General features: G+C 64.5%; 2 protein-coding genes across 9 annotated transcripts in view; both read left to right on the forward strand.

Annotated features, from left to right (window-relative positions):
- The first annotated feature begins 1,948 nt into the window (after positions 1–1,948).
- ISG15 (ISG15 ubiquitin like modifier) lies at positions 1,949–3,048 on the forward strand. Its single transcript, XM_016144371.2, has 2 exons — positions 1,949–2,103; positions 2,505–3,048. The coding sequence occupies exons 1-2, from the start codon at positions 2,101–2,103 to the stop codon at positions 2,994–2,996; spliced, it is 495 nt and encodes a 164-aa protein (XP_015999857.2). The 5' UTR covers positions 1,949–2,100; the 3' UTR covers positions 2,997–3,048.
- Positions 3,049–5,173: 2,125 nt separating this feature from the next.
- AGRN (agrin) overlaps positions 5,174–24,999 on the forward strand; it is a 31,708-nt gene continuing 11,882 nt past the window's right edge. For 6 of the 8 annotated variants that reach the window (XM_016144524.2, XM_016144527.2, XM_016144528.2 and 3 more), the window contains exons 1-7: positions 5,174–5,459; positions 7,481–7,742; positions 19,096–19,143; positions 22,929–23,144; positions 23,248–23,472; positions 23,557–23,781; positions 23,951–24,157. In XM_016144524.2, the coding sequence (XP_016000010.2) occupies positions 5,253–5,459; positions 7,481–7,742; positions 19,096–19,143; positions 22,929–23,144; positions 23,248–23,472; positions 23,557–23,781; positions 23,951–24,157 (1,390 nt within the window). In that variant the 5' untranslated portion in view covers positions 5,174–5,252. Of the gene's footprint in view, positions 5,460–7,480; positions 7,743–18,078; positions 18,528–19,095; positions 19,144–22,928; positions 23,145–23,247; positions 23,473–23,556; positions 23,782–23,950; positions 24,158–24,999 lie in introns of those variants that run through there. The other 2 variants (XM_036226010.1, XM_016144533.2) reach the window with 2 other exon arrangements.

Raw genomic sequence — 24,999 nt, forward strand, 5'->3', positions numbered from 1 at the left:
ACCAAGGCAGTGCCCCGTGCGGCCGGGCCTTGGCGGCCGAGTACTACCCAGGCTCACAGGCAGCACAGAAGCGTTGCCTGGTCCTCCAGACGTCAGCACTGAGTAGAGAGATGGAGTGAAACAGATCCCTTGGGGGCGCGGTGAGGGTTTCACAGGTGTGCACACGGGGACCGTCGAACTGCACAGTGACTGGCAACCGCTAATCTGTTTCTGGTCTCCGTGGATTTGCCCATGGTGGGTATTCTACATAAATAGAATTCCACAATACGTGGCCTTCTGCATCTGGCTTTTCTCACATAGTGTTTTCAAGGCTTATTCACATCGAAGTAGGTGTCAGTGCATCATTCCTTTTTATGGCTGCATAATACTCCAGGTGAGGAGGGTAGGTCACATTTGGTTCATGCATCCGTCTGTGGGTGCCTTTGGTGGTTTCCACAGTTCCTACCATTTGTTGCGAATAGTGCTGCTATGAACGCGTGTGTGCCAGTATTTGTTCGAACACCTGTTTTCGATCCTTTTGGGTCTACGTAGGAGTGGAATCGCTGGATCACACAAGATTCCGTTTAGCATTCTGAGGAGTGACTAGACTGTTTCTCACAGTGGCTGCACCATTTTCCATTCCCTTCAGCATGTTGTGGCGCATTCAAATCTAAGACCCACGGAGCCAATTGCGATTAATTATGAGTCTTTATTAGCTGGCTGGCGACCGATTCTCCCCACTAGAGAGTCAGCCCCGAGCCTCCAGAGGAGGCAGCTTATAGACCCTGAAACTACATCCTGGTTGGCCTTGATCAAGCAAGCAAGCAGATTACAGAAGCCAAAGTTAGCTGTTAGCATCTAGCACAAAGAAATATGGTTTCTGGTGGAAGCTTTGTTATCTATACTCCGGCGGCAATATTGTTTTATCGTTCTTCTCGGGAGCCTTGGAGATATTTTCTCCTAGGCAGCTGGCACCTGGAGAGATCACTCTCTGCCCTGTCCTTGGGGCTGACTCACTGAGGAATTGATACCAATAACCATAACAACCTATTTTCCAAAGTGGTACCGGCCAGAATAAAGAGGGGAGATGTGAACAAGGAAGATGTTACTGACATGCACTTTTACACTTTTACAAGCAGCACATACAGGTTCCAGTTTTTCTACATCGTCCGCAATATCTGTTATTGATTTTTTTTATGATTATTATAGTCATGCTAGTGAGTATGACACAATATCTCATTATGGTTTTGATTTGCATTTTCCTGATGACCAATGATGTTGAGTGTCTTTTCATGTGGTTACTGGCCATTTACATATTTTCTGTGGAGATACGTCTATTCAATTCCTTTGTCCAATCTCTGAGTCATATTTTAGTTGTTAACTTTTAAGAGTTCTTTACATGTTATTGATATTAGACCCTTCGCTGACATATGATTTACAAATATTTTCTCCCATCTTGTGGGTAGTTGTCTTGCTTTCTCTATAACATTTGCGAGCTCTTTTTTTGTAGAAAATAAAAAGATACATCTCATTAAAAAACCTGAACGAATATCGCCCTAAACCAATGGGAATTACCTCTGTGCAGTTTGGATTGTCGCTATTTTGTTATTTCTCAGCCGTGACACTGTTTTCCAAGTTTACTAATTTTGCAAGTTGATTAATTGAAAGTGTAACTTTCCAATCATTACCTTACCTCACGTTCTTAGGACTTTCGGGCGCCTTGCAAAGGATCTGAAGTGCTGGAAATTTGGGGGGTTTCTGAACGCACATTCCTGGCGGGGGGGGGGGGCGGGGTGGGGGGGGTGGGGGGCGGTTCTGTCCCGTAGCCCTGGGCCTAGCCCAGGGTCGGGGTGGGGTGGCCAGCGCACAGCCCACCCTTCATTTTTCACTTTGGTTTCTGCCACTAGCTCGCGGGCTAGCCTTGGGAAACAGAAACTGAAACGAAGTGAATTCCGCGCGGGCGAGGTCGGCTCCCAGACGCCGCCCTCTGACGTGGGCTCCCGGGCTCAATAAAAGGACTGAGCCGCCAAAACACAAACCAGACGAAAGCACGCACAGAGGCAGCGTTCGTCAGCTCCCGCGGAGGACCCGGCAGAGGACCCGGCGCCAGAGCCTACAACCATGGTGAGGCGGGGTGACAGGGGGGGCAGGTGGGTTGGCATCCGTGGACTCCCCCCACCCTGGTAGTGTCTCGGGGGGGGCGGGCACCTACTGTGCGCCGGGCAAGCAGAGCTGCCCCGAGCTGCCCAGGTCCCTGAGCGTGGTGGGGGGCAGGGCTCCTGACTCAGTCTGGGTCTTGGAAGGCAGGTTCTGCCCAGTGGCCAACTCTGAGGCCCCTTGGCGGGCATCTTAGCTGGTGAAGGGAGGCAGAGTGGTGGTCGTGGCGGCTGCTGTTCTGGAAACAACCTCGTGCGTCTCCAGAGCCTGGGGTCCCTCCGCGGTGGGTGGAGAGGACCCAGAGGAGGGAGCAGAGTCCCAGACCTCACGCGCTTGCCCGGGGCTGACGCTCCGTGCCATGCCCACAGGGCTGGAACCTGAAGGTGAAGATGCTGAGCGAGGAGTTCCTGGTGCCCGTGACGCACTCCATGCTGCTAGCGGACCTGAAGCAGCAGATCACGGAGAAAACCGGGGTGCCCTGCTTCCGGCAGCGCCTGGTCACGCTCCCGGACAGCAAGGTGCTGCAGGATGGGGTTCCCCTCGTCAGGCAGGGCCTGGGCCCCGGCAGCACGGTCCTGTTGGTGGTGCAGAACTGCGACGCCGGTCTGAACATCCTGGTGAGGAACGAGAGGGGCCGCTCCAGCGCCTACGAGGTCCAGCTGACGCAGACGGTAGCTGAGCTCCAGCGGCAGGTGTCCCGGAGGGAGAACACGCCCGCCGACCAATTCTGGCTGAACTTCCAAGGGAAAGTCCTGGAGGACAAGCGCCAGCTGGGGGAGTACGGCCTCACGGCCAACTGCACCGTGGAGATGCAACTGCGCCTGCGCGGGGGAGCGGCGGGGCTCCGAGGGCTATTCTGAGGGCCCCCATTCCCTGACCCCCTGACGACAATAAAAGTTGATGTCAATCTAACTGGCTGCCGGTTTGCCCTCGCCCTGCCCCCAGCTCCCTCCCGCCGGCCAGCGCTCAATCTGCACGCCCCTGCGAGCTTGGGGAGGGTCGGCGGAGGGAGTGGGGCCAGGGGCCCCGGGGTCACCAGGTTGGCTTTGCCAAGTTAAGAGACAGCCTGGTGAGAACCAGTAGTGAATCTTCCCTGGATAATTCGAACATGTGTCCCGCACGTTTGGAAAACTACCGAAGAGGCACGCCTGTGGGAGCCCTGGTGGGCGCCTGCACCACGGGTCCCCACCCCAGACAGCACAAGGGCCGGAAGGCCTGCTTAGGGTCCAAAAGCTACAAAGAGAGGTCCTGGCTGGGACCAGCGCCCTTGGAAGCGGTGGGGGGGGGGGGGTGAGGCCTGGGACGTGCCTGCCGGGTGGGGGGGTGGGGGGCTTGGGGCCTCTTGGCCCCCCAGAACCCACCTGCCTGCCCTGTCTGGACTGCACTGTTCTGGGGAGAGGCGGGAACAGGGTCCTAAACACACACATCACCATTGGTGTGAGCTGCTGAATGGCCGCTGTTCAGAACAAATACTCCCCCATGGGATGGCATAGGGAATGGGGGTTCCTCCAGGCCCTGTGGAACAACTTGTGGGGGGGCACCTGACTTGGCACAAGGTACGACTGCTTCCACACCAGGTGCTCCCTTCTGTATCAATTTCCCAAATGAGCTCACGCGAGCCAGGCAGAGTCAGCCTTGGACGCGGGCAAGATGGAGGTGACAGAACGTACAGGTCTCTGGGCCAAAGCCCAGGACCCCGGGGACTCTGACTTCAGTCTCTTCAGGGGGATTCGGCTGCAGGTCCAGGAGCCCCCTCCCTTTCTGGTCTGTGGGGGTCTGCATCTGGGCCGTAGGTCTGCCTTGCCTATGACAGATGTGTGTAGACATGCAGGTGTGTGTTGGGGGATCGCCTGGTGCTCGCATCATCTCCTGAGCCCCACCCTCACCGCTGTGTCTACTGCAACTTAGCAGCGAGTGTGAACACATACCCTTGACGCCACCCTCCATTCCGGAACCCCCCACCGGGCTCTGTGAGGAGGGTCTTTCAGAGCGGTCTTTTCTGCCGCTCACCCTTCAAAGCTTCCAGCTCAGCCCTGAGGCTGGCTTGGGCTGAGGGGCGCGCCGCAGAGCCCGCCCTAGAGGAACAGGAGGGGCCGCCTCTCCTTCCGTCGTTAGGCTCTAATTTGGACCCGCTGGACTTCAGCTCACCGCGCTAACCTAGCCCGGCAGCTGCAGAAGGCGCTTCTGGGAGCTGGCGAGGGGGCGTGGCCGTTCGTCCGCCGCGGACCCGAGATTGCCGCTGATCGACGGCAGGGGGAGCCCTCCACCCCGCCGCGGGGCCGCAGCCGGAACGCAGGCGGGGTGGGCGGGTCTGCGCTCCGTTCTGACCAATCGCCGCAGCCCCCGGCCCGCATTGGTCCTCGCCAGCGGGGGGCGCGGTCTGCTGGGGCTGTCTCCACTCCGGTACTCGCTGGGGGTCCCAGGCCCCGCCGAGCTTCCGTCCCTAGTTCCAGCGAGGGGACCCCCATCAAGTTCTTCACGCCGGGGGAGGGGCGCAGTTCTGCAGCACTCGAGGGGCGGCGGGGCCTGAAATCCGGCAGCCCCTCCCAGCGGCCAGGGAGCCCCTGCCGCTTCGACCCCGGCACAGCCCGGCGCCCCTTGGAAGTCCCGTCACGTCGCCTGTAGATTATGCATTAACCCGATTTCAGCCGCATTTCCTGGGGGGGCGGGAGACGTTCGCGCGGGCGGGGGAGGGGCGTCCGTGGGAGAGAGCACAGAGAGGGCGCCCCTCGGCAGCCCCGCCCCCCCGCGCGGGCTGCGCGGCGCCCTGGCCAGTCCCGCCACCCACCTTGGCCGCACCCGGCCCGGCCCCCTCCCTTCCGCGGCCCGGCCTCCGCCCGGCGCCGCTGTCCTGGCGCTTTGTTCACGGGGCCGACGCGGGGCGCGGGGCGCCGGGCGGGCCGGGGGCGACGCAGGCCCGGGTGTGTGTGTCGCGGGGGGAGGCAGTGCGAAGGGGGTGGGGCTGCTCCGGGTCCCGCCCCCGCCCCGCCCCGCCCCCGCGCCGCTCGCGCTCCCACCGCCTTCCCCGAGCTGCGTCCCGTCCTGTCCAGTCCCGTCCCCGGCGCGGCCCGGCCCGCGCGCTTGCTCTGGCCGCCTCCCTGCTCTCGGCCCGCGCCATGGCCAGCTTGCGGCCGTCAGGCTCGGCCTCGCTGCAGCTGTTGCTGCTGCTCCTGGAGGTGGCGGCGCGCTGCCTGGCCGGCGCCGACGGGACGTGCCCGGAGCGCGCGCTGGAGCGGCGGGAGGAAGAGGCGAACGTGGTGCTCACGGGCACCGTGGAAGAGATCCTCAACGTGGACCCGGTGCAGCACACGTACTCGTGCAAGGTGGGTCCCTGCCGGGACCCCCGGGACCCTGAGCCCCTCCCCCCACCGCGAGCCCTCCTGGAAGCCTGGGCCGGGGGCCTCTTCCCCGGCGATGCCGGCCCCCCAGCTCAGAGGCCCACCCCTCGCGATGCTGGCCAACCCCCAGAGACCCCCGCCCCAGGCCGTGGGAACCAGCCCAGACGCTTCGCAGCTCCTGCTCCCTTGGCGACCGCCGAGCCTCGGGGTGGGGCGCCGGGTCCCGGAAAACTCGCGGGCGCCGGAGGGAAAGTTCCTGCGTGCTGCTGCAGTCCCACCTGGCGGCGCCCGGGCCGAGGGCCGATCACATCCGCCCTTCCACCCGCGCCCACTCCCTTACTGGAGACAACTGCGCGGTCCCCAGGGAGAGCGTATGGCTACCATACCCCTCTCCACCAGCCGGAGAGAAGGAATAGGGGAGGCGACGATTTCTGCTTGGGGTGGAGGTGGGGGTTCCTCCTGTGGTCAGTGCTGCTACCTCCTCCCCAGAGGCCTTTACAGGACAAGAGGGGACGGTCACGGGGGTGGGGGGGTGGGGGTGCACATCTAATCATCCTGGTGGGGGGACTGGAGCAGAGAAGTGGGCGGGGCCGTTGCTGAGCCTCTAGTGTGTGAGGGGGGCAGGGACAGGCTGGCGCCCCATTGAGCCTCTGGGAGAACCGCATCTCCCCGCCCCCCCCCCCCCCCCCCCCCCGCCGCAGGGAAGGGGGCTTGCCGGGTGTCTCCTTCAGTAAGAGCCTCCTGGGGTAGGTACGGTGGGTTTGTAACCACAGTCCATTCCTAGGGAGGGCTCAAGGGAGCCAATGGCTGCCCCCCTCTCCCTGAAACCATCTTCGTGACCAGAAGTCCGATCATGGAGCTGGGGAGGCGGGTGGCAGCTTCTTCCAGATTGGCCTGTGCAGGCTACAGCTGGGATCCCCCGCTGGGCCCCGTCCCCTCCACCGAGGGGCACTTTGCCAAGTCCCTGCAGGATTTTCCCAACTTCCTCCCCGCCACTCCTGGGTGTGGCTGGGCTGGGGGGAGCGATGAAAGCCTCTGGGCCTCCCCCCTGCTGGTTATCTCGCTGAAAGCAGACTGTGTGTGTGGGGGGGGGTCAGGATGGGGGAAAGGGCTGGCTAAGACTCCACCCAGGTCTCTGGAGGGTGGGGGGTGGTCCCTGCAGATGCCACAGACTCAAGGCCACCAGCAAGACTGAGCAGGTAGACTGGCCACCATTGTTTTTCATCCCCATTCTAGAAGTCCCCAAGAAAGGGGTTTCTTTCCTGCAGGGCAAGGGCTAGTGTCTCATGGATCTGCCCTCTCGGGACACCCCCTTCCCGCATGGTTTGTCAGAGCAGGTGCCCTCGGGGCCCCAATAGCAGGAGTGTGGAGGGTGGGGCTGCCCGGTGCTGCCCAAACTTGATTCTGTGGTTCATGGGCGGCCTTGACTACATGCACTGTGGGAGCTCGGCGGAGGAGGGGTCTTTCACCTCCTGGGGGGAGGGTGGCCTAGCCCACCCACAGGGCTGCAAGGAACCAAGCTGGCCCAGAGTCCCGGGCCCAGGGCCTGTCATCCTGAAACTCCACAGTCCCACAGCTAGCTGCTCCTGGCTCTGCCCAGGGGTGGGCCAGAGGGGGAGAGCAGGGCTTGGGAAGCAGGCACCCCTGGCCAGGGGAGTCCCCTTCCCAGATCCAGCCTCAGCTGGCACGGACAAAGCTGGATTGGGGTGGCTGGGGTCGGTCAGACCTGGTGGGTGGGGGAGCTGAGCTGTTCCCTGGGAAAGACAGTGTGTTCACAGGCCTCGCGCTCTCGCGTGTGACACACAGGGGCAGTGGCATCGGTCCTGTGTGCGCTTCGCCGCACCCTCCTCCTGGGGCGCTGACCCAAGGTCTCCTTGTATCTCATCCCAGGGTTGGGGTCCACTCTGGATGTCAGGCCTGAGTGACTGAGGGGAAGAGAGGAAGAGGCCTGGGCGCGGGCCCCTCTGCCGAGCGGGAAGACCGCTGATCCCTCCCCTCCCCCCCAGGTTCGGGTCTGGCGATACTTGAAGGGCAGAGACGTGGTGACTCAGGAGAGCCTGCTGGATGGCGGCAACAAGGTGGTGATTGGTGGCTTCGGAGACCCCCTCATTTGTGACAACCAGGTGTCCACGGGGGACACGAGGATCTTCTTTGTGAATCCGGCACCCCCATACCTGTGGCCAGCCCACAAGAACGAACTGATGCTGAACTCCAGCCTCATGCGCATCACCCTGCGGAACCTGGAGGAGGTGCAGCACTGCGTGGAAGGTGTGTGGGCGGCGGGCCGGGGCGCAGGCCGGGGTGTGGCCTGAGCAGGGGCCTGTGGTCTGGCCTTCCGGGCTGTCTCTGGCCATGTCAAGGTCAGCTCCAGCCTCTGACATTAGCAGTGCTCCTTAACCCACACCTCCCACAACACTCCCATCTTTTGCCCTGGAGCCAAGCAGGTCCCAGCCCTGCAAAGGGGCAGGCTTCCTCCTCGTCCCCTTCCCTCCCTCTCCCCTCCTCGCCAGTTCTGCACCTCCCGGAGGAGGGTCCTTTTCTAGGGGAGAGGCTGGGACCAGGTGAATGAACACCAGCTGTTTATGTTCCTGCAGAAGCCCAAACATCTGTCTAGACAGGGCCCAGATGTTGAGCAAACTACTGGAGGTGGGGCAAAGGGATGGAGTGCCTGCCCCCCAGTATGTTCCAAGGTCTGCCATTTCTGGGAAGGGGCAGTTCTGCCAGGTGGGGGCTTCTCTGGGTTTGAGGGGGTGTGGGACTCCCTAGCCAAAGCTAGCCAAGGTGAAAAACTCTTGTCTGCTGTCCCCACATGTCTGTTCTGAGTGGCCCAAGAGCACCCCTCCTCCGTGCTTGCCTCTGAGAGGTGAGCAGGAGTCACATGACCAGGGCTCCCAACCCCTCCATCCCCCTCCAGCCTCCCTATCGGGGCTGGATCCTTGGCTGGGGAATGTGGCAGTGAGAACTAGGAACTGCCTGTTGCCCCCACATCCTGTCTGCTCCCTCAGGGCTGCCTGGGAAGGGAGAATGGGGGGTGGGAGAATGCTTTCTCCCCAGGGCAGTGGGAGGGGTCTGAGACTTCCTGTCCCAGGAAGGTGAACACCAGACTTTATTCCTCTTGTTGGCCCGCGTGGAAGTCCCCTCTTCTGTCTAACTCACTGCTGTGAGTCTGGCTTGGCTTTTGTGGGGTCCTGAATGGTGTAATCCTCTGGAGGACAGTGCAGGGGGAGGGGCAGGACCCAAATGGGGTGGGGAGCCCCACAGCAACTTGCCCAGACCGTGGTCTGCTGCTTCTGGGGCTGCCCGAGTCCCAGTCTGCAGCCTCACACAGAGAAGCCAGCAGGGTCATGTGTCCCTGGTCCCTTCCCAGGCAAGGACTCGAAACCCTGGCTCTGCTCTGGAAGTTTGTGGTCTAGGGAGGATGGCATGGAGACGGGGCAGGCTGTGGGATGCTGACACCCAGTTCTGGAATGAGTTGGGGGCAAGGAGAGACTGGAGAAGAGGGGTCAGGTTAGAAAGGGGATCAAGGGCAAACCATTAACTCTACTGCCGCGGGTCCAGCGCCAGGGTTCACGACTCAATAACCGAGGCTTTCCGTGGGGTCAGAAGCCGGGAGGCCCATCTGGGCAGAACAAAGTTCTCTATCTTGACAAAGCTCTACCCACACCAGGCCTTGGCTCTGGACATGCCAGGCCGAGAAGGGGTGCAGCTGGATAGGGAAGAACCCCCCAGCCAGTACAGGGTAAGACTTATCCTATTGAGTGCTGCCTGCCCTGGGCAGCCGTCACTCAGGGGGCAGTCTACAGCCTGAGTTCCAGCTGGGGATGGGGTGCTGGGACCCACAGGCTAGTGTGCAACAAGTGGGTCGCCCACCAAGGGGAGAGTCTCGGGGAAAGAGGTCCATGGAGGTGAAGGGACAGGAAGCAGGCGTGGCTGAGGCTTGGGGTCTTGCAGGGGAGGGGGGTGGGGCCCTGCATGAGGAGCTGGGGCTTCACTGGCGGACACTTAGGCTTTGAGCGGGGCTGCCCAGACTTCTGCTGTGGTGTGGGCCAGGGAGCCAAGGGGGTGGGCCAGGCTCTTGGACTGAGGCCTGAGGTGAGATGGGGTGTAAGTGCCCAAAACCTGAGGGACAGGGTCCCCTGGAGCTAGGGCCAGGCTTGGGGAAGGAACAATCCTGTGTCCATGGCCCCCAAGGTGGGTGGGGGAAGGAGTGGCCACCTCCTGGTCTGTGGTCTGTACGGGGTGAGGACCTCAGACCGCCAGACCTCACCACAGTGAGGGGGATGGGGCTCCAGATAAGCTGACCCCTCCCCTTCTAGCTCTGACTCTGTTCTGCTCCCAGGAGCCCACAGCGTCCCAGCCCCACTGGGCAGTCACCTGTCTCTGGAGGTCACCCTAAGACCACCAGGTCCCACATCTTCTTTGGCAAGGCCCTAAGCAACCAAGGGGGGGCACATCCTCCCAGGCCCACCCCCCTTCATCCCTGCCTGGGCACTGACGGGGCCCTTGCTGCTGGGTGGCACACTTGGTCCTCAGCTCTGCGAGGACTTGCCTTCCTCAGTTTCTCCCCAGAGCCTTCAGGGTCTCCCGGGCTTGGCTGGCTCGAGCCCCCTTCCCCAGCCTCCGGCCCCCAGGAAGGCTCCTCCCTGTCCTGGCGTTGGGAGCCTCATTCCTGGCATAACTGAGACAGGTATGTGTCCCTTTCTCTGCGCCACCTCTGGGCGAGGGAGGCCCGCTGCTCTTGGCCGGCCCCTTCCGGAGGAGACCCCCGCCCCCAGCGCCGTCAGGCAGGCAGCCTGGCCTCTTCCTGCCAGCCGCCCACACGCCGGGGGCCTGCCGAGGCTGGCGCTGAGCGGGCATCTCCTCCGGCCCTCGGCCACCTTGTCCCAGTGCGGGCACTGCCTACATACTCCCAGTGCCCTCCCTACCGCCACCTCAGGAAGGCTAGTCCTGGGCCTTCCCTGAAGCCCGCAGGAGAACGCGGGCCGGCTGAAGGCCGGCAGGGCAGCCTGGGGCCCTTCTCTCCCCCATAAGGCTATGAACAGAGAGAGGAAGTGTTTGCCCCCACTGGGCCTGGCACTGGGACAGGGTCTGAGTGAGTCTGGCGCGGGCCCAGCCATGCCCTGCCCAGTCCTCAAGCCATGGTCCTGGCGGCCACGCTCCCTGGTCCAGTCTGGCGAGCCTGATTCTGGCCATGTCCTGCCTCTGGCCGTGCCAGGCCAGCTGTGCAGGGCCTTGGGCCGGGCCGTGCTGCAGCTTGGCTGAGGAGGTGCGGTGGCAGACTCCCCAGACAGGGGACTGGCTCTCCGCAGTGCGGGGAGGTCTGGGCCGCCGCCCCAGCTGTGCGGCTCTTCGCTTCTGCACCCCCACAACTCCTCAGAGCCTGTCCTGCTCCCCCCACATTCCTCCCCGCCGAGGCGGGAGGTGGCTCCTTCCTGTCCAAGGTCCCCTCTTCGGCCGGCCGGGCTGCAGGTTCTCGCCCCGCCCCCTGCAGGCCCCGCCCAGCGGCCTCGGCCGTGGAGGCCGGAGCAGGCCCAGGCTCGAGGCCGCGCGCCCGCGGCTGGGGCGCGTCTCCCAGGTGGGGCGTGACCCCCGCTGTTCGCGCTCTCCCACCCTGCGCCGCGGTAGTTGGTAGTCAGTCAGCGACCGGCGGTCCCGGTGCGCAGGAGCGCGCTTGTGGGGCTGGGACCGCACCTGGGCTCAGGCGGCGGCGAGGGGTGGGCTCCGCCGGCTGAAACCCCAGGGCTTGGGAGCGAGCTCAGCGCTCCCCTTCGGGCTGAGCTGGTGGAAACCGCCCTGAGCTTTTTCCAGACCCCACCTCCTCGCTCCCCACCCAGAGAAGAGCCCGGCAGATTGGGAATGGGAAAAAAGCTGTGTGGAACCTGCCTTCCCTTCTTCCTCTGTCCACATTGCAGCCCGGCCATGCTGGGCAGAGCTCTGGCGGGGCCGGCCTGAGCCCTCACAGCATCTCTGTGGGTGCGGGGAGGGAACGGAAAGTCACCGGCTCAGGGCCACCACCGGAGGACTGGGGAATGCCCGCCCTCTGCCAGCCCTCAGGCTGAGGTGGAGCCACCTTGCCCCGGGAAGGGGACCAGGAGAGTGGCGGGAGGGTTCAGGGCCTCGCAGCCATTCACACCCCCGCCCCCCAGAGGCCAGCAGCCTTCTCCAGCCTGTCTGCTTTGTTTCTTTCCTGCAAGGTTCACACCCACCCCGTGGGAATCAAAACCTGTCCCCCGTCACCGCAGGAGAGTGGAAAACAGCTGTGGACACAGGCTCCTCCTGCCCCAGTCCTTTGCCTCCAGCGCCTGTCCCCCCCCCCAACCCCCCCAAATTTCAACCCTTGCATAGAGGCCTGGGGGACAGGGCAGGGAAAGTGGACTTCCTTTCCCACCCTGCCCTCCTGGTACTAGCACCCTGGGACACAAGACCCATGGTGCCCTGCCCCCTCCCCTCCTCCCCTACACGTCACTGGGTGGGGCTGGGGGCTGCAGGCACAGTGACCAGAGTAGCCCTAGTGGACTTGACACCCCAGAGCCCCAGGAAGTGCCCACCTCTCACCAGTGAGAAAAAAGAGGGTCAGAGGAACGAGACGGCACCCCAGTGACAGTGCCCCATGACGGTGACGCAGCTCGGCTGAGAAGGGGTCACATTGGAGGCCAGGCTGTGGCTGAGATCTGGGGCGGGTGGCCTAGGCAGATCCTGAGAACTTCCTGTGAGGAAGGCCCCCTGCCAGGGGCTGCTCACAGCTGGACCTGGGAAGGGAAGGCAGCCTCTCCTGGCCGCCCCTCACCCACCCCTCATGGGGTAGAGGCTGGAGAGGGGGAGCCCTCTGTCCTCACGGGCGATATGGGCTCCTTCCAGCTGTGTGGCCTGCCATGTGCACGTGTTTGTGCACATGTGCGAGCACACACCCGCAGCCTCAGATGCACCCATCTGTGTGCATGAGAATTCTGCGAAAGCCCCAGCTGGTGGCCTGTGGTTTCCCTGGCTTCGGCGAGGGCCGGGGTCCTGCAGGTGCTCTGACAACAGGCTGGCAAGGGGCCTTCCCTGGTGTGCCAGGGGACTTGGGACAGTGCTCCAGCCTCTGTCTTCTGGGGGTCCCGGTGCCTGCCTGCTGCCTCAGTGTCCAGCTGTGCCCCCTGTGCCTCCTACCTGCTCTGCCTCTGGGAGTGACTGCTTTTCTCAAGGGCTGTGGACAGGAGAGAGTCCCTGGGGGCCACTTGGGCTCTGGGGCTGGCAGGGCCATCAGGGAGTCAGGCCAGGCTAGTCAGGGTGGGTGGGGGTCTGCCGCTGATCCGCAGTGGGCCTGAGCCTTCCACGCTCCCCTCTTTAGCAGCCCCCTTCAGTCACCCCACGCTGGCCCTGGGGAGAGCAAGCAGCCTGGTGTAGCTGTGGGAGGCACTGGCCCTCTGCCCACAGGTGTGAGGCTCCAGTAAACAGCTGGCCCGACTGTGGGGATGGCATGGAGGCCCACTTCTCTTCCTGGAGGGGGAAGCGGGGAGGCTCACTGTGTCTGGGCATTCATTCATTCATCGGTCCCTTCCTCCTCCGCATGTCCATCCACCACCACCCAGTCCCAGACCCTCACAGGCCACTGGGAGGGGCTGCTGCCACCTGCGCAGGGCCCTGCCAGGGTTCTTCCCAAGACGGCTAGGTGTGTGTTGCGGGATGAAGGCACGGGGAAGGGCGTTCTGGGCAGAAGAGATGGCAGGAGGAAGTTCTATGGGTGCTGGGAGCAGCCGGTGGCTCTTGGAGCTTGGCTTTGGGGTGGGAAGGAGCTGCTGTGGGTGTGGTACAAGGACAGGACCGGAGACCCACAGCCAGCTTGCCATGACCCCTGGCTGGGAGAGCCGGCTGGTCGTCCCCTCAGCGCCTGAGCCTTTGCACCTGACAGCTGGCACCTCCGATGCCGGTCCCATTAGTGCTCCCCCCGGGGAGAAGCCCCACCGGCGCCCGGCTGCCTCTGTGGCCTGCATTGCTTCGCACGGCTGCAGCTTTCTCTCCTGGTCTCCTGGGCTCTGCTCCTTTGTTCCCTGCACCTCAGCCTCTCCTGGCGCCGGGGTCTGCCCTGCTCTTCATCTGATATACAGCTGGCTACCACCTCAGACCTGGGTGCTGGGCTGCACCCCCCCCCCATTGCCTCCTGTGGTGCCCAGCTCAGGACATCTGAGTCCTCAGCAGGAACGCAGGGTCTCCTGACTCAGCAGGCACTGAGCACATCTGGGCACCACTGGGCTTCTCCCAGTTTTCCTTTGTTCTCTTGGAGGCGTGCAGGACCTGGCTGCAGAAGGTGGGCTTGGGGCTGTTGCGGAGAGGGACAGAGGCTTAGATCAGCACCCCCCCCCCCTTCCTCCAGGTGCCTGTTCCCCACCTCCTCTGTTCAGCTGGTGTGCCCAGTGGCCGCAGCAGGTGTTGTGGCAGATTTCCAGGCCCCCACCCCGTGCTCCTAGGCCACGGGATCTGTGCCCTGGCTCCTGGCCTCCTGCGGCCTCCTGAGCCTGTCCTCACCCAGGCCTCTGTAGCTGCCTCTGGGGACTCTTCCTCCAGAGCTGTGCAAACCCCTCTCCCATCATTAGGTGTCCTTCCTCAGAGTTCTGATGCAGTGCACCCTCTGCCACAGTGTAGCCTCCCCGGGGGAGGGGAGCTCACCTGGGTCAGACAGGCTGGGGACGGAGGGAGGGGCCCTGGGCACAGATGAGCAACCGAGCATGCTGAGTAATAAGTGACTGCGGGGTGCAGGGCCCCAGCAGCTGCCTTGCAAGCACCAGCCCTATGAGCCAGCCCTGCTGAGCCCCTTCCCAGAACTCATTTAATCCCCCCACTCTGGGCGGAAGTGTGGGCCATACCTTCTGGCCATGTGGGTGGGCACACACAGCCCCTGGAGTCAAACATGGACACCTCCTAGCCTCGCCTGAGGCTATGATCTGAGGTTTGGGCTGGAGGCCACCTCTATCCCAGAGGCTGGCTGTGGTCCAGCAGCGAAGTCCCGCTGTGAAACGCCCATTGTCTGCTAAGGCCAAGGGGGAGGGGACTGCCTCAGCCTGAGACCCGACACCTGGAGGCAGTGAGCTTGGGGAGGGGGCTGCTCTACCCGGTCCTGTTCCCCTCCCCCATCAAAGCAGCTAGACACCTGCGACTCCGGGCCGTGGGGCGGCCAGCGCTCCCACTGCTTCAAGCCGCGGTGGTGGAGGCGGCCCGGGCTGGGCAAGGCCTCAGTATTAGAGGCGCGTGTGCGCATGTGCGCTGCGTGTGGGCGGTGCTGCCCTGCCCCCATCCCATGCTTTCGGAAGGAGCTAGGCCCCAGGCCCTCCGGAGTGAGCCCGGGGTCATCTGCATGAGAAAGGGGCCAGCAGGTTGCCAGTGGGCTGGACTCCCACACCATCCCCCACCTCCTCAGGGCCAGAGAAGCACCTGGAGGCGCAGAGCCTGCGAGTGCGCACACGCCCGTGTTATCTATGTGGTGTGAGTGAGGAACAGACTGTTGAATGAAGGTGCGTGTGTGAGACACCAGGGTGTGTGCGCACCGTTGTGTGTGTGTGTGTGGCACCTAGAACACCGGATGTGTGTATTCGTGCGTGCAGTTGCATGTGCCGTGTGAGCGCAGGGCAGCGGGGGCTGAATCCTGGCTTGGAGTACCCTCCTCCCTTCCCAGGGCCCAGCCTGCCTGGGCTGGTGAGGGCTGAGGATTTGGGTCTGAAGATCCCAAAATAGCTCCAGCAGCCTGAGTTCCCCTCCCCCGGCTGGGTCTGGGGCCTCAAAGGCCCTTTGTCTTTGAAGGCGGCCAGCCCCTGTGGGGGGCTCAGGCTCAGACTGGGGCTGGGAGGGACCCGCAGCCTGCCGGTTCCCTTTCCCCCCCTGGGCGGGGAGGCCCTAAGCCCCACCTCAGTGTGGGGTGGGTGGGCCGGAGCCCCACCACGAGAGTACATGCAGGCTGGCGCATTCGTGGGCATGTCCCGGGGCGTCTTCGTGGGGAAGGCCTCCCCCGCCAGTCCCCACCCCAGGCTCACCCTCCACACCCTGGTTCCTTCACGCCCCCTCTTCCTGTGGAGCAGACAGGCCCTGTGCACTCGACACACTGGGCCCCACCTGCGGTTTGACCCCTGGCACTGTCCCTGGGCCCTCCCTGAACCAAGGGATGCAGATGGCAGTCCCGGAGGCTGCAGTGAGCAGTAAATGGGGAAGTGTGTGAACTGCCTGGGACCTGGTCCAAGCCGCACCCTGAGATAAGGCAGACCCTGCCCACCCCCCCAGCTCTCAGTCGGGGGCGGTGCCTGGGGAGGCACAGGCACTATCAGTGTGGTGTGGGCAGTGCCAAGGTCCAGTGAGGCTCTGAGGAGAGGACGAGCCGCCAGGGGCTCCGGGTGGCCCGATGGATGGCTTTTCTGGGTGCCTTGCTGCAGGAGGTGGGGGAACTGCTCTGTTTGTTGGCTTTTCATGCAGGGCTCCATTAGACCCTCAGGTTCTAGGGCTCAAAGAGGTTCAAAGACCTCTGCTGGGGTGATGGGGAACCCCAATGGGAGGACTGACTCCATGTGGGATGTGCCACTAGAGTGCCTGAGAAAGGGACAGGAAGGGTCAGGAGAGGTGGGCCTGGCAGTGTGGGTGCTAGCTGACCGGTGGCTGTCCAGCTGAGGGGGGTCAAGGCTGTGTGTGTAAAGGAGCTCACCTGCCCAGCGGGGCGGGGCGTGACCAGGGTGGGACTCCAGGGCCCTGTTTGTGAGGCATCTGGACACCTGGTGGGGCGGAGCAGTTTGAGAGGCTTCAGCAGAGGCATGGAGATGACCGTTGATGCCCCGGGGTGGTGCCCAGGGTTGCCACAGATGCCCAGGGAGGTGGGAGGACACAGGAGGCGGGGTAGACTCCAGGGAGGTGGTTGTTAGTGTTTTCCCGAGGCGACTGAGATGAGGCATAAGAGTGACCAGGGGTGGCACTGGTGGCCATGGCAACAGCAGTTTGGCTGAAAGGGGACCTGAAGACAGTAAACCCAGATCTCCCCCGGTGGGGGGTGAAATTTCTAGCTGGGGTGGGGATCGGTCAGCGGCCCTTGTACTGAGGTGGGGCAGGGTGCAGCCTGACCTCAGGGAGAATGCGGACCCTGGCGCCCTGTCACCTCCCCAGAGAGGGCTGGCGGACTCTAGGGTGGGCCATGGTGAAGGTCGTCGCAGGGTCGCAGGGCCTGCGACCAGGTCCAGGATGGAAGGGGCCAACCGCAGTGTGTGTGGTGGTGGGCACTTAGGGGGCTCTCCTAAAGGACTGTGGGCGTTGGAGGGATGTGCACACGGGAATGACAGATGGCCACCTATGAGATCCTGGCCGCAGAGCGTGGGATGTGACTGGCGTGGATGGTGGGGACGGAGCAGGGTCCCCCCAAGCATCCTGGGAGCTGCCGACGTGCCATCCCGGGCAGGGGCTGCAGAGGGGTGTCCTCGCGGCGGCGGTGGAGCATTCTGACTTCGTCTCGGGCCCCGCTGTGACGTCACGGCCCCACCTTTCCCGGGGCGGCCTCTGGGCGGCGCTCCAGGTTCGCGGGATCGCGCCGGGTTTCCCGCGACTATTTGCATGACACTTATTTGCACGGAACTTATTTGCATGTTCCTCTCACTGTCCGGAAGAGAGTCGGGTGTTGCGCGCGTGGTTTGAGGTGTCGCTGTCCGTCCCTAGGGGTAGCTGGGCCCACTGTGCCACCCTCACCCTCCATATCGGATCCACCCCACTTTCTACCTGCGTGTATGTGCCTGGGGGCGCTGCTCCCCCACACTCACACACTGCCAGGGTAGGGCCAGCAGGAGTGGGGGACACGCAAGCAGCCTTGAACGGGGTCCCCCGTACAGGCCCGAGCCCACCCGCAGGGACTCAGACCCTTGCGCGCGGTAGAGCCCAGCACCACCCCCGCCCTGCCCGGCCCGGCCCCTGCCCCTCCCGGTCCCTGTCCCCGCCCCCCCACCCCTTCTCCCGCCCCAGCACCTGCCTCCTCCCCGACCCCAGTTTCCACTCCTGTCCCCGCCCCTGCCCACGCCTCTGCTCCCACCTCAGCCCCAGCCCCTACCTCCTGCCTGCTCCCCAGGCCCTGTCCCCCCAGCGCCGCCGCCCTCCCCCGCCGCCCTTGCGTCCCCTTTTGTGCCGCCGCCCTCTGTCCCCATCCGCCCGGTCGCTCTTTACATCGTGAACCGTGACTCCCCGCGGACGCTGGGGTCCCCAGAGGCGTCTTCCTTTGTCTCTGCTCCCCGCCCTCCCTCCGCGGCGCCCCGCGCCCCTCACTCACCTCGTCGGCCCCGGCGAGGGCCCGCGGAGCTGGCGCTGCTCGCCCGGTGCGGCTCCGCGACCGCGAGCCGGGGCGCGGCCCTCCGCCGCCTCTTTATTCTCTGGCGCCCGGCGTGCGCTCCTGCTCGCTGCCATCGCCACCCTGCCGGGGCCGGGGCCGGGACCCGAGCGGCCAGGACCCGCCGCGCCTCCCCGCCGGGTCCCCAGCGAGGGGCCGCCCGGCGCCCGTGCCCCTCGGACCGACCCCTCCAGGGTCGCGGGCTGCGGGCTGCGGGGCTGCCGCCAGCTCTGGGAGGACCAGCTCGCCCGGAGCCCTGAGAGCTGCTGGCTGGCGCCTTGGGCCGAGGCGCGTCGCCTGGACAGATTGTGGACAGCAGGGGTGGCGGCGGGCCCTCGATTCCGCCTCCTGTCGAACCAGCATTTCGGATTTGTGCTGGGAGAATTCTGCTCGCCTCCCATGATGAGCCTGGAGCCTGGCGGAAGGGGCCTGGCGCCCCGGGCTGTGCCCGCAGCCGAACTTTGAGGACGGGAGCTGTTGCGTCAGCTGTCCCAGGGCTTCCAGGATGGGGGGAGTAGCCCCGAAGAGGCCGAAGGGCACCCCGTGAGGACCCCCCACCCTGAGAGTAGAGGCTGAGGACCCCGGGGCCATGCCTCCGCTACCGCTGGAGCGGGACCCCAGGCAGCAGCGTGGGGTCTCCCTGCTGGTGCGGTATTTCATGATCCCCTGCAACGTCTGCCTGATCCTGCTGGCCACGTCCACGCTGGGCTTCGCCGTGCTGCTCTTCCTCAACAACTGTACGTGGCTGTGGGCGTGGCCACCCGGGGCCAGGCCCCAGTGACCCTGCCTCAGCTGCCAAGGACTGGGGGACAGGCAGGGTCACAGGCCATCTGCTGGGATGCTGCTCAGATGGGCCACCTGCTTCTGGGGACAGGATGGGCTTCTCTGGATCCCTGGATCCCTGGAAGCCTGTCCTTGGACTCGTGGAAGCTAGCCGTCACCCTGACATGCAGAAACAACTTTCTTTGGGAGTTGGGGGGAGGGAGCAGGTGGCTGCATGGGGTGTGGGGGCTTTGGCAGGGGCTGGTACTGGGCTTATCCAGGGAATGGGTGGCTGCCCACACTCCTGCCCCTGGGGCCCCACCTGACTCAGGTGCCAGGCCATGACTGTGCAGCTGAAGGAGCAGAGAAAAGCAAGGGCTTCTGTCTTTGTCCATCCCCAGGCCTTGTCTAGTCCTCAGGGCTTAGGACGGGGCCTGGGAAGGAATGTGGGCAGGCAGGGGCGACCCCCAAGGCTGAGCAAAGGGATAGGCTATGGAAGGACCTGTCCAGAGGGGCCTAACTTGGAGATTTCTTTTATTCCAGACAAACCTGGGACCCACTTCACTCCAGCACCCCCAACACCTCCGGACGGTGAGTGGAGGCATTCGTGGTGGCAGGCCGAGCTTGGGAGTCTGTGCCCGGAGGGGCGGTGGCCATTCTTGGGGTGTGCATACCACACGCTACGTGTGTTTGGAGCAGGGAGGCTGGACAAGGGGGCCTGGGGTCCCCCTCCCTGGTGAGACCACAGTGGCGGATGGAAGAGAGGGTGTGGGCTCTGGGGTCCTGGAGCTGCATCTCAGCCGGTCTCAGTTGTGTGCAGGCTCTAACCTCTCAGGACCTCGGCCTCCTCGGCTGCAGGCTGTGAGATGGGTCGGTGTGTGCAGAGGGGTGGGGGCCTTGGTAGGACCAGTGACAGTTGTCTTAGGAAGGATCGGAGGGCCTGTCCCTGGGACTGGGCAGGCCGAGGCTGGTCTTCTCCACCCGCTGTGTGGCCAGGGGCCTTGCCCCTGCCTGCCCCCCAGGGCCCTGCCTGTACGTGACCAGGCTGACGTGAGGGGGAGAGGAAGCCGATAGTGCTGCAGGGGTGGCCAGGGGCCCGTGGCGGTGAGGGGAGGGGCTCCCAGGTTTGCCCTCAGTACCTAGCCTGGGCCCCCGCTGGGCAGGCACCTGTCTAGCTTGTAGAAGTCGCATGCAGAGCCAGGTCTGCAGGGGGCCTGGGGGCCGGGGCCCAGGACTGAGTCTCCCGTGGGCTGTAAGCAAGAGGCCTAAGGACACCTGGGCTTGGCGGGAGGACACTCTTCCCTCTCCCACCGTCCTCAGCCTCTCCCTGAAGCCCGAAAGGCTGGTGTGTCCTCTTTCCTTTACACACACACTGGCCCTCCCCAGAGCTGCACACACTGCACTTTGATCTCATTGCACACTTGGCGACAGCTACAGGCTGTGGCCATCGTCATCTATCCAGGCACACACACTGCACATCTGCGGCACGGGCAGGGCTTGGGGGATCCACTCCGTCCCCAAGCCCACCTGAGACCTGGAGGGGAGTTAAGTGTACCCGCTGCAGTGGGTGGCTATAACACGCCACTGCCGCCCCCAGCACTGCACTCTGTAAGGGAGCCTGGGGCGTGCAGGCGTGGCGACGGGGGGGTAGCTGAGTGGCCGGGGAGGCTCCTGCAGGAGGCAGAGCTGGGGCAGGCATGGCCGGGCCCCTGAGGCGACCTGTGGGGAACGCAGCCCACCTGCGTTTGAGGGGCAGTTTGCACGATGATGGCGAGCTCACACAGGTGTGGCCCGAGCGGTGCCTGGCACACGCAAGGCATGGCTGGTACAGAGAGCCTGTGCCTGTACGTGTGTGCACACGTGTGTGATCACACCTGCATGCGCACATGGTCTCTGGGCTTGTGAATGATTTTCGTCAAATCAGGAAGCTTATTTTGAGCCTTTCCATTCTCCTTGTTCCATGGGTGTGCTGGCGCAGAATGGGCTGTTGCGCATCACGGGCATGCACAGGTTCCTGAGCATGGCCTAGGGGTGAACCCATTATGCCCCACACCTCGACCTGGCCGAATGGAGCCACTGAGTGCTGCAGCTCCCCTGAGAACCGGGAGACTGTCCCCTCAGGAACTGTCACCCTGGCTGGGAGTCAGTGCCGGGGCCTCAGCTCCACGGCCCCCAGAGGCACTCTGGCCCTTCTCCTGCCCTTGGCCATTTGCAGGCCCATAGCTTGTCCCAAGGTGCCTGTCCCCAAGATCTCTGGTCTCCTGACCCCCGCCCCTTGCCTTCTAGTCCATTCTCCACGCACCACCTGCCCCCCGCTCCCCGTGGCCCAGAATTGCTCAGCACCTTCCCCCCACCAAGTCTGTCTTGGGAAAAAGGTGGATCACTGGGCTGTGGAGGAAGGTGCAGGTCATCCAGGAGAAGGTGTCCTTGGCCAATGGGGTGGGACCTTGGCCAAGGCCTGGCTAGGGCAAGGTGACCAGAAGGAGAAAAAGGCCTGAGCCCCAAGGGCACAGGCACAGCAGCTGGCCAAGGAGTATGAGGTACAAAGTGACCAGGTACTTGTCCATGGGGTCAGGACCCCGAGAGAGACGTTGGTCACCAGGTCTGGTTGAAGGTCCAGTCGAAGCCAGAAAGACCGGCCAACTGGACGTCAGCAAGTGCCAGCGGTTTGGCCTAGGGGTCCTGGGGACCTCAGGCGAGAGGGGGCTGAATATGCAAGGGAGAGAGCAGGGGGACCAAGTAGGGTGCATAGTGTGAAGAGGGGTGAGCCAGGGAGGGGGCCGAGGAGATGGCAGCTGGGGGTGGTTGGGGTACACTCCACGCCTGGCTGCGTGCTGCGGACGCGACATGCTTTGCAGACATTGGCCCACTTAGCCCTCAGCAACCCTGGCAGCTAGGTCCCATTGCCCCCTTCCGCAGAACGGGGCACTGAGGCATGATGGGTGAATGCAGAGTTGAGGGCAGCCTGGCTTCAGGATCTGAGGTGGGGGGAGGACCGGGATGTGGTGGCAGGAAGGGAGCATGGGTGGGCTGGAGGGACCTCGGGCTGGGGTGTCCACATGAGCCCCAGGCTCTTGCTCAGCGTGGTGAGGTGGAGGCGGCGATGCCCAGGCAGACATGTGGGAGCCTGCGGAGTGCTGTTGCTGTGGCAACAGCTAGCTCCAGCTCGCGTGCTCCGCCCTCCTCAGAATTGAGGGTGCTTCCTCCCGTTCCACTTCCTGAGTCTGCTGGGAGGTGATGGGCGGAGCCGTCCCACCCCTATAACTTATTAATGATGATTGGCCCTGATTAAACATTTATTAGATCGGAACAGCTGCAGCCTGTGGCAGGCCCGCCCTCCTGTGGGCCTGCAGGGCTGGGCGGGGCCAGAGCAGGCCCCGCCCCCTGTCCGCACACTGGACCCTGGAGGGCTGTTCCTGGTGGCTCCTGCTTCATTCCCGGACTCAGTGGGACTGTGGTGCCTCGCCAGTGGCCCGGCCTTGGGCAGCTATAGGGGGTCAGGGGCAGGCTGTGTGCTGGGGACACATAGCTCTCAGCTAGTGTTAAGAACTGAAATGTTTAAAGGCAGAAATGACAGGTCTGCAGAGCCCCCATGCTGGGCCTCCCTGAGGAGGTCACTGTTGAGTGTGAGGGGCGTGAGGACACTTACTGAGGTGGGGCATGAGGTGTGGATGCCCGTGGGGCTGAGGGAGAGATGCCTGCAAGGCTGGGGGCCTGGCAGGGTGGGGAGCTAGGAGCCTCAGAGCAGGGAGAGGCATGGGCGGAGTCTTGCAGCGTGTGGAAGGTGAGGGTGGACGGCCATGGCTGTGAGGACAGCCCCGAGGGACAGACGGTCTGCAGGGAAGCTGGAGGTTACCCTGTGGGGAGCCTGGGGCAGGGCACTGGGTTCCCAGCCTGAGCCGGGGGGAGCAGGTGCCCTGACCTCAGGCCCTCTGCCGCCGACCCCCGCTTGTGTGATGTCAGGCCCTCCAGGAAAGGCAGAGGAGCTGGTCCATGGGGAAGGTGGCAGGGGGCAGTGCGGCGGTGTGGCCAGGGCGGACGATGGCAGTGGGGAGCGATGCCCTGTGACATAGTTGGCGGAGGGCCGTTTGTCGCCTGCTCTGCGTGGTGGTTCCACTGAGGTGATCGTGAGATATTCCCTGCTCTGGGGGCGAATCAGAGAAGGCTCTACCATGAGGAAAGGCCAGGCCGCGATGGGCAGGGTTGGAGGTGGGGCGAACCCTGTAGGCGCGCCCACGAGAGAGCGTGCGTACGTGCATGGCGGGCACACACGTGTCCCTGAGCGCCAGCCTGCGCATGTCCCTGGGAGCTTCGTGAAGGACGGGGCGCGCGTAGCTGACCGCGGGCCCTGACCCTCCGTCCCTGTCGCACCCCAGCGTGCCGAGGGATGCTGTGTGGCTTCGGCGCCGTGTGCGAGCCCAGCGCAGAGGGCCCGGGCCGAGCCGCCTGCGTGTGCCGGAAGCGCGCGTGCCCGCGCGTGGTGGCGCCGGTGTGCGGCTCGGACGCCTCCACCTACAGCAACGAGTGTGAGCTGCAGCGCGCGCAGTGCAGCCAGCAGCGGCGCATCCGCCTGCTCAGCCGCGGGCCGTGCGGTGAGTGCGGCGGGCGCGCGGGGCGCAGGCGGAGGAGGGGGCCAGGCGGAGGCGGCGCAGGCGGAGGCGGCGCAGGCGTGACTCCACCCGGGCCTGCGCACAGGGTCCCGGGACCCCTGCTCCAACGTGACCTGCAGCTTCGGCAGCACCTGCGCGCGCTCGGCGGATGGACAGACAGCTACGTGCCTGTGTCCCACAACCTGCCGGGGGGCTCCCGAGGGCCCCGTGTGCGGCAGTGACGGCGTCGACTATGCCAGCGAGTGCCAGCTCCTGAGCCGCGCCTGCGCCCGCCAGGAGAACATTTTCAAGAAGTTCGACGGCCCTTGCGGTGAGCGCCGCCCTGGCGCGCGTTGACGTGACCTCTGTGTGCGCAGGGTCACGGTTCCCTGACCTCTGCCCTCCTGCCCCCCAGACCCCTGCCAGGGCGCCCTCAGCGACCCAAGCCGCCTCTGCCGCGTAAACCCACGCACGCGGCGCCCTGAGATGCTCCTTCGGCCAGAGAGTTGTCCTCCGCGGCAGGCGCCCGTGTGCGGAGACGATGGGGTCACCTACGACAACGACTGTGTCATGGACCGCTCGGGGGCTGCCCGCGGCCTCCTCCTCCAGAAAGTGCGCTCTGGCCAGTGCCAGCCTCGAGGTGGGCGGCTGCGGCAGGGGCGGGGAGGGAGGGCCCGCCCTGCCCGTGCCTACCCGGTTCCCCTCTCAGGGCCCCGCCCACCACCTCGTATGCCTGTGGACCCCCTGCATGTCCCGCGGCGGGCGCTGGCCTGGCACCCTGGCCTCCCTGACCGCCTTGCCACCCCTAGACCGGTGCCCAGACACGTGCAGGTTCCATGCCGTGTGCCTGTCCCGCCGGGGCCGCGCCCGCTGCTCCTGCGACCGTGTCTCCTGCGACGGGGCCTACAGACCCGTGTGTGCCCACGACGGGCGCACGCATGACAACGACTGCTGGCGCCAGCAGGCCGAGTGCCGGCAGCAGCGCGGCATCCCCGCCAAGCACCAAGGCCCGTGCGGTGAGCCCTGGGGGCGTGGCCCGTGCCCGCAGCACGCCGGACCCACGCCGGCCCCTGCCGCCCGTCATCACACGCCATCTCCATCCCTGTTCATGCCCCCGGGGTCGCTCTGGGGAGGTCTGGCAGGGCTCCTGTCTGTCACTGGGCTCTGGGACGGTGGGCTCTCTCAGGAGGGTGCCCGGAGCACCCAGTGGGACCTGAGGCAGAGGCGGGGGTGCTCGTGCAGGCTCCCTGCGGCTCTCTGGGTCCCCTTAGAAGCAGAGGCTCAGTCGGGCTTTGAGGGGCCAGCAGAGGGTGGGGGCTGCGTGTCCTGCTCACCTCCAACTGTCAGTTGGTCTGTCCGTCTTTCCGGTTTCTGCGTCTGTCCCTTCTCTGCCCTTCCTTCCCTCTCGGCTCCGCCTCTTGTGTCTTCCAGCCTGACCTACTGGCAGGACGAGGCACCGCACCTGCCACCAGGAGCCCGCAGCCCGAGGTCTGCCCCCAGCGCGGCAGGGGGGGTGGCTCGCTGCTGCCTGGCCTGTGGTCCTCAGAGCAAGTGGACAGACACCTCCTCCCCCATGTGGCCCTGGGTGTGCTTTAGGTCACAGACTCTTCCTACCCACAGAGAGCGAGCTCTACCCTGCACACATCCCCGTCCCAGGGCTGCTGGTGGTCAGGGGCCCGTGGCCTGGGCGGGCTGGCTAAGCCTGGCCCTCGCACAGCCCGCTGTGGACGGTCCCACTCCGCACTCACACGAGGGTCTGGGGCTGGCTGGGTCTGTGTCCCCGTCCACATCTGCCATGTGTCTGTCCCTTTCTCTGCCGTGTCCTGTGCGTCTGGCCCTTCTCCTGGTCCGCTCTGCC

Source organism: Rousettus aegyptiacus, unplaced genomic scaffold (genome assembly GCF_014176215.1).
Source record: "Rousettus aegyptiacus isolate mRouAeg1 unplaced genomic scaffold, mRouAeg1.p scaffold_m13_p_1, whole genome shotgun sequence".
Taxonomy (NCBI): Eukaryota; Metazoa; Chordata; class Mammalia; order Chiroptera; family Pteropodidae; genus Rousettus; species Rousettus aegyptiacus.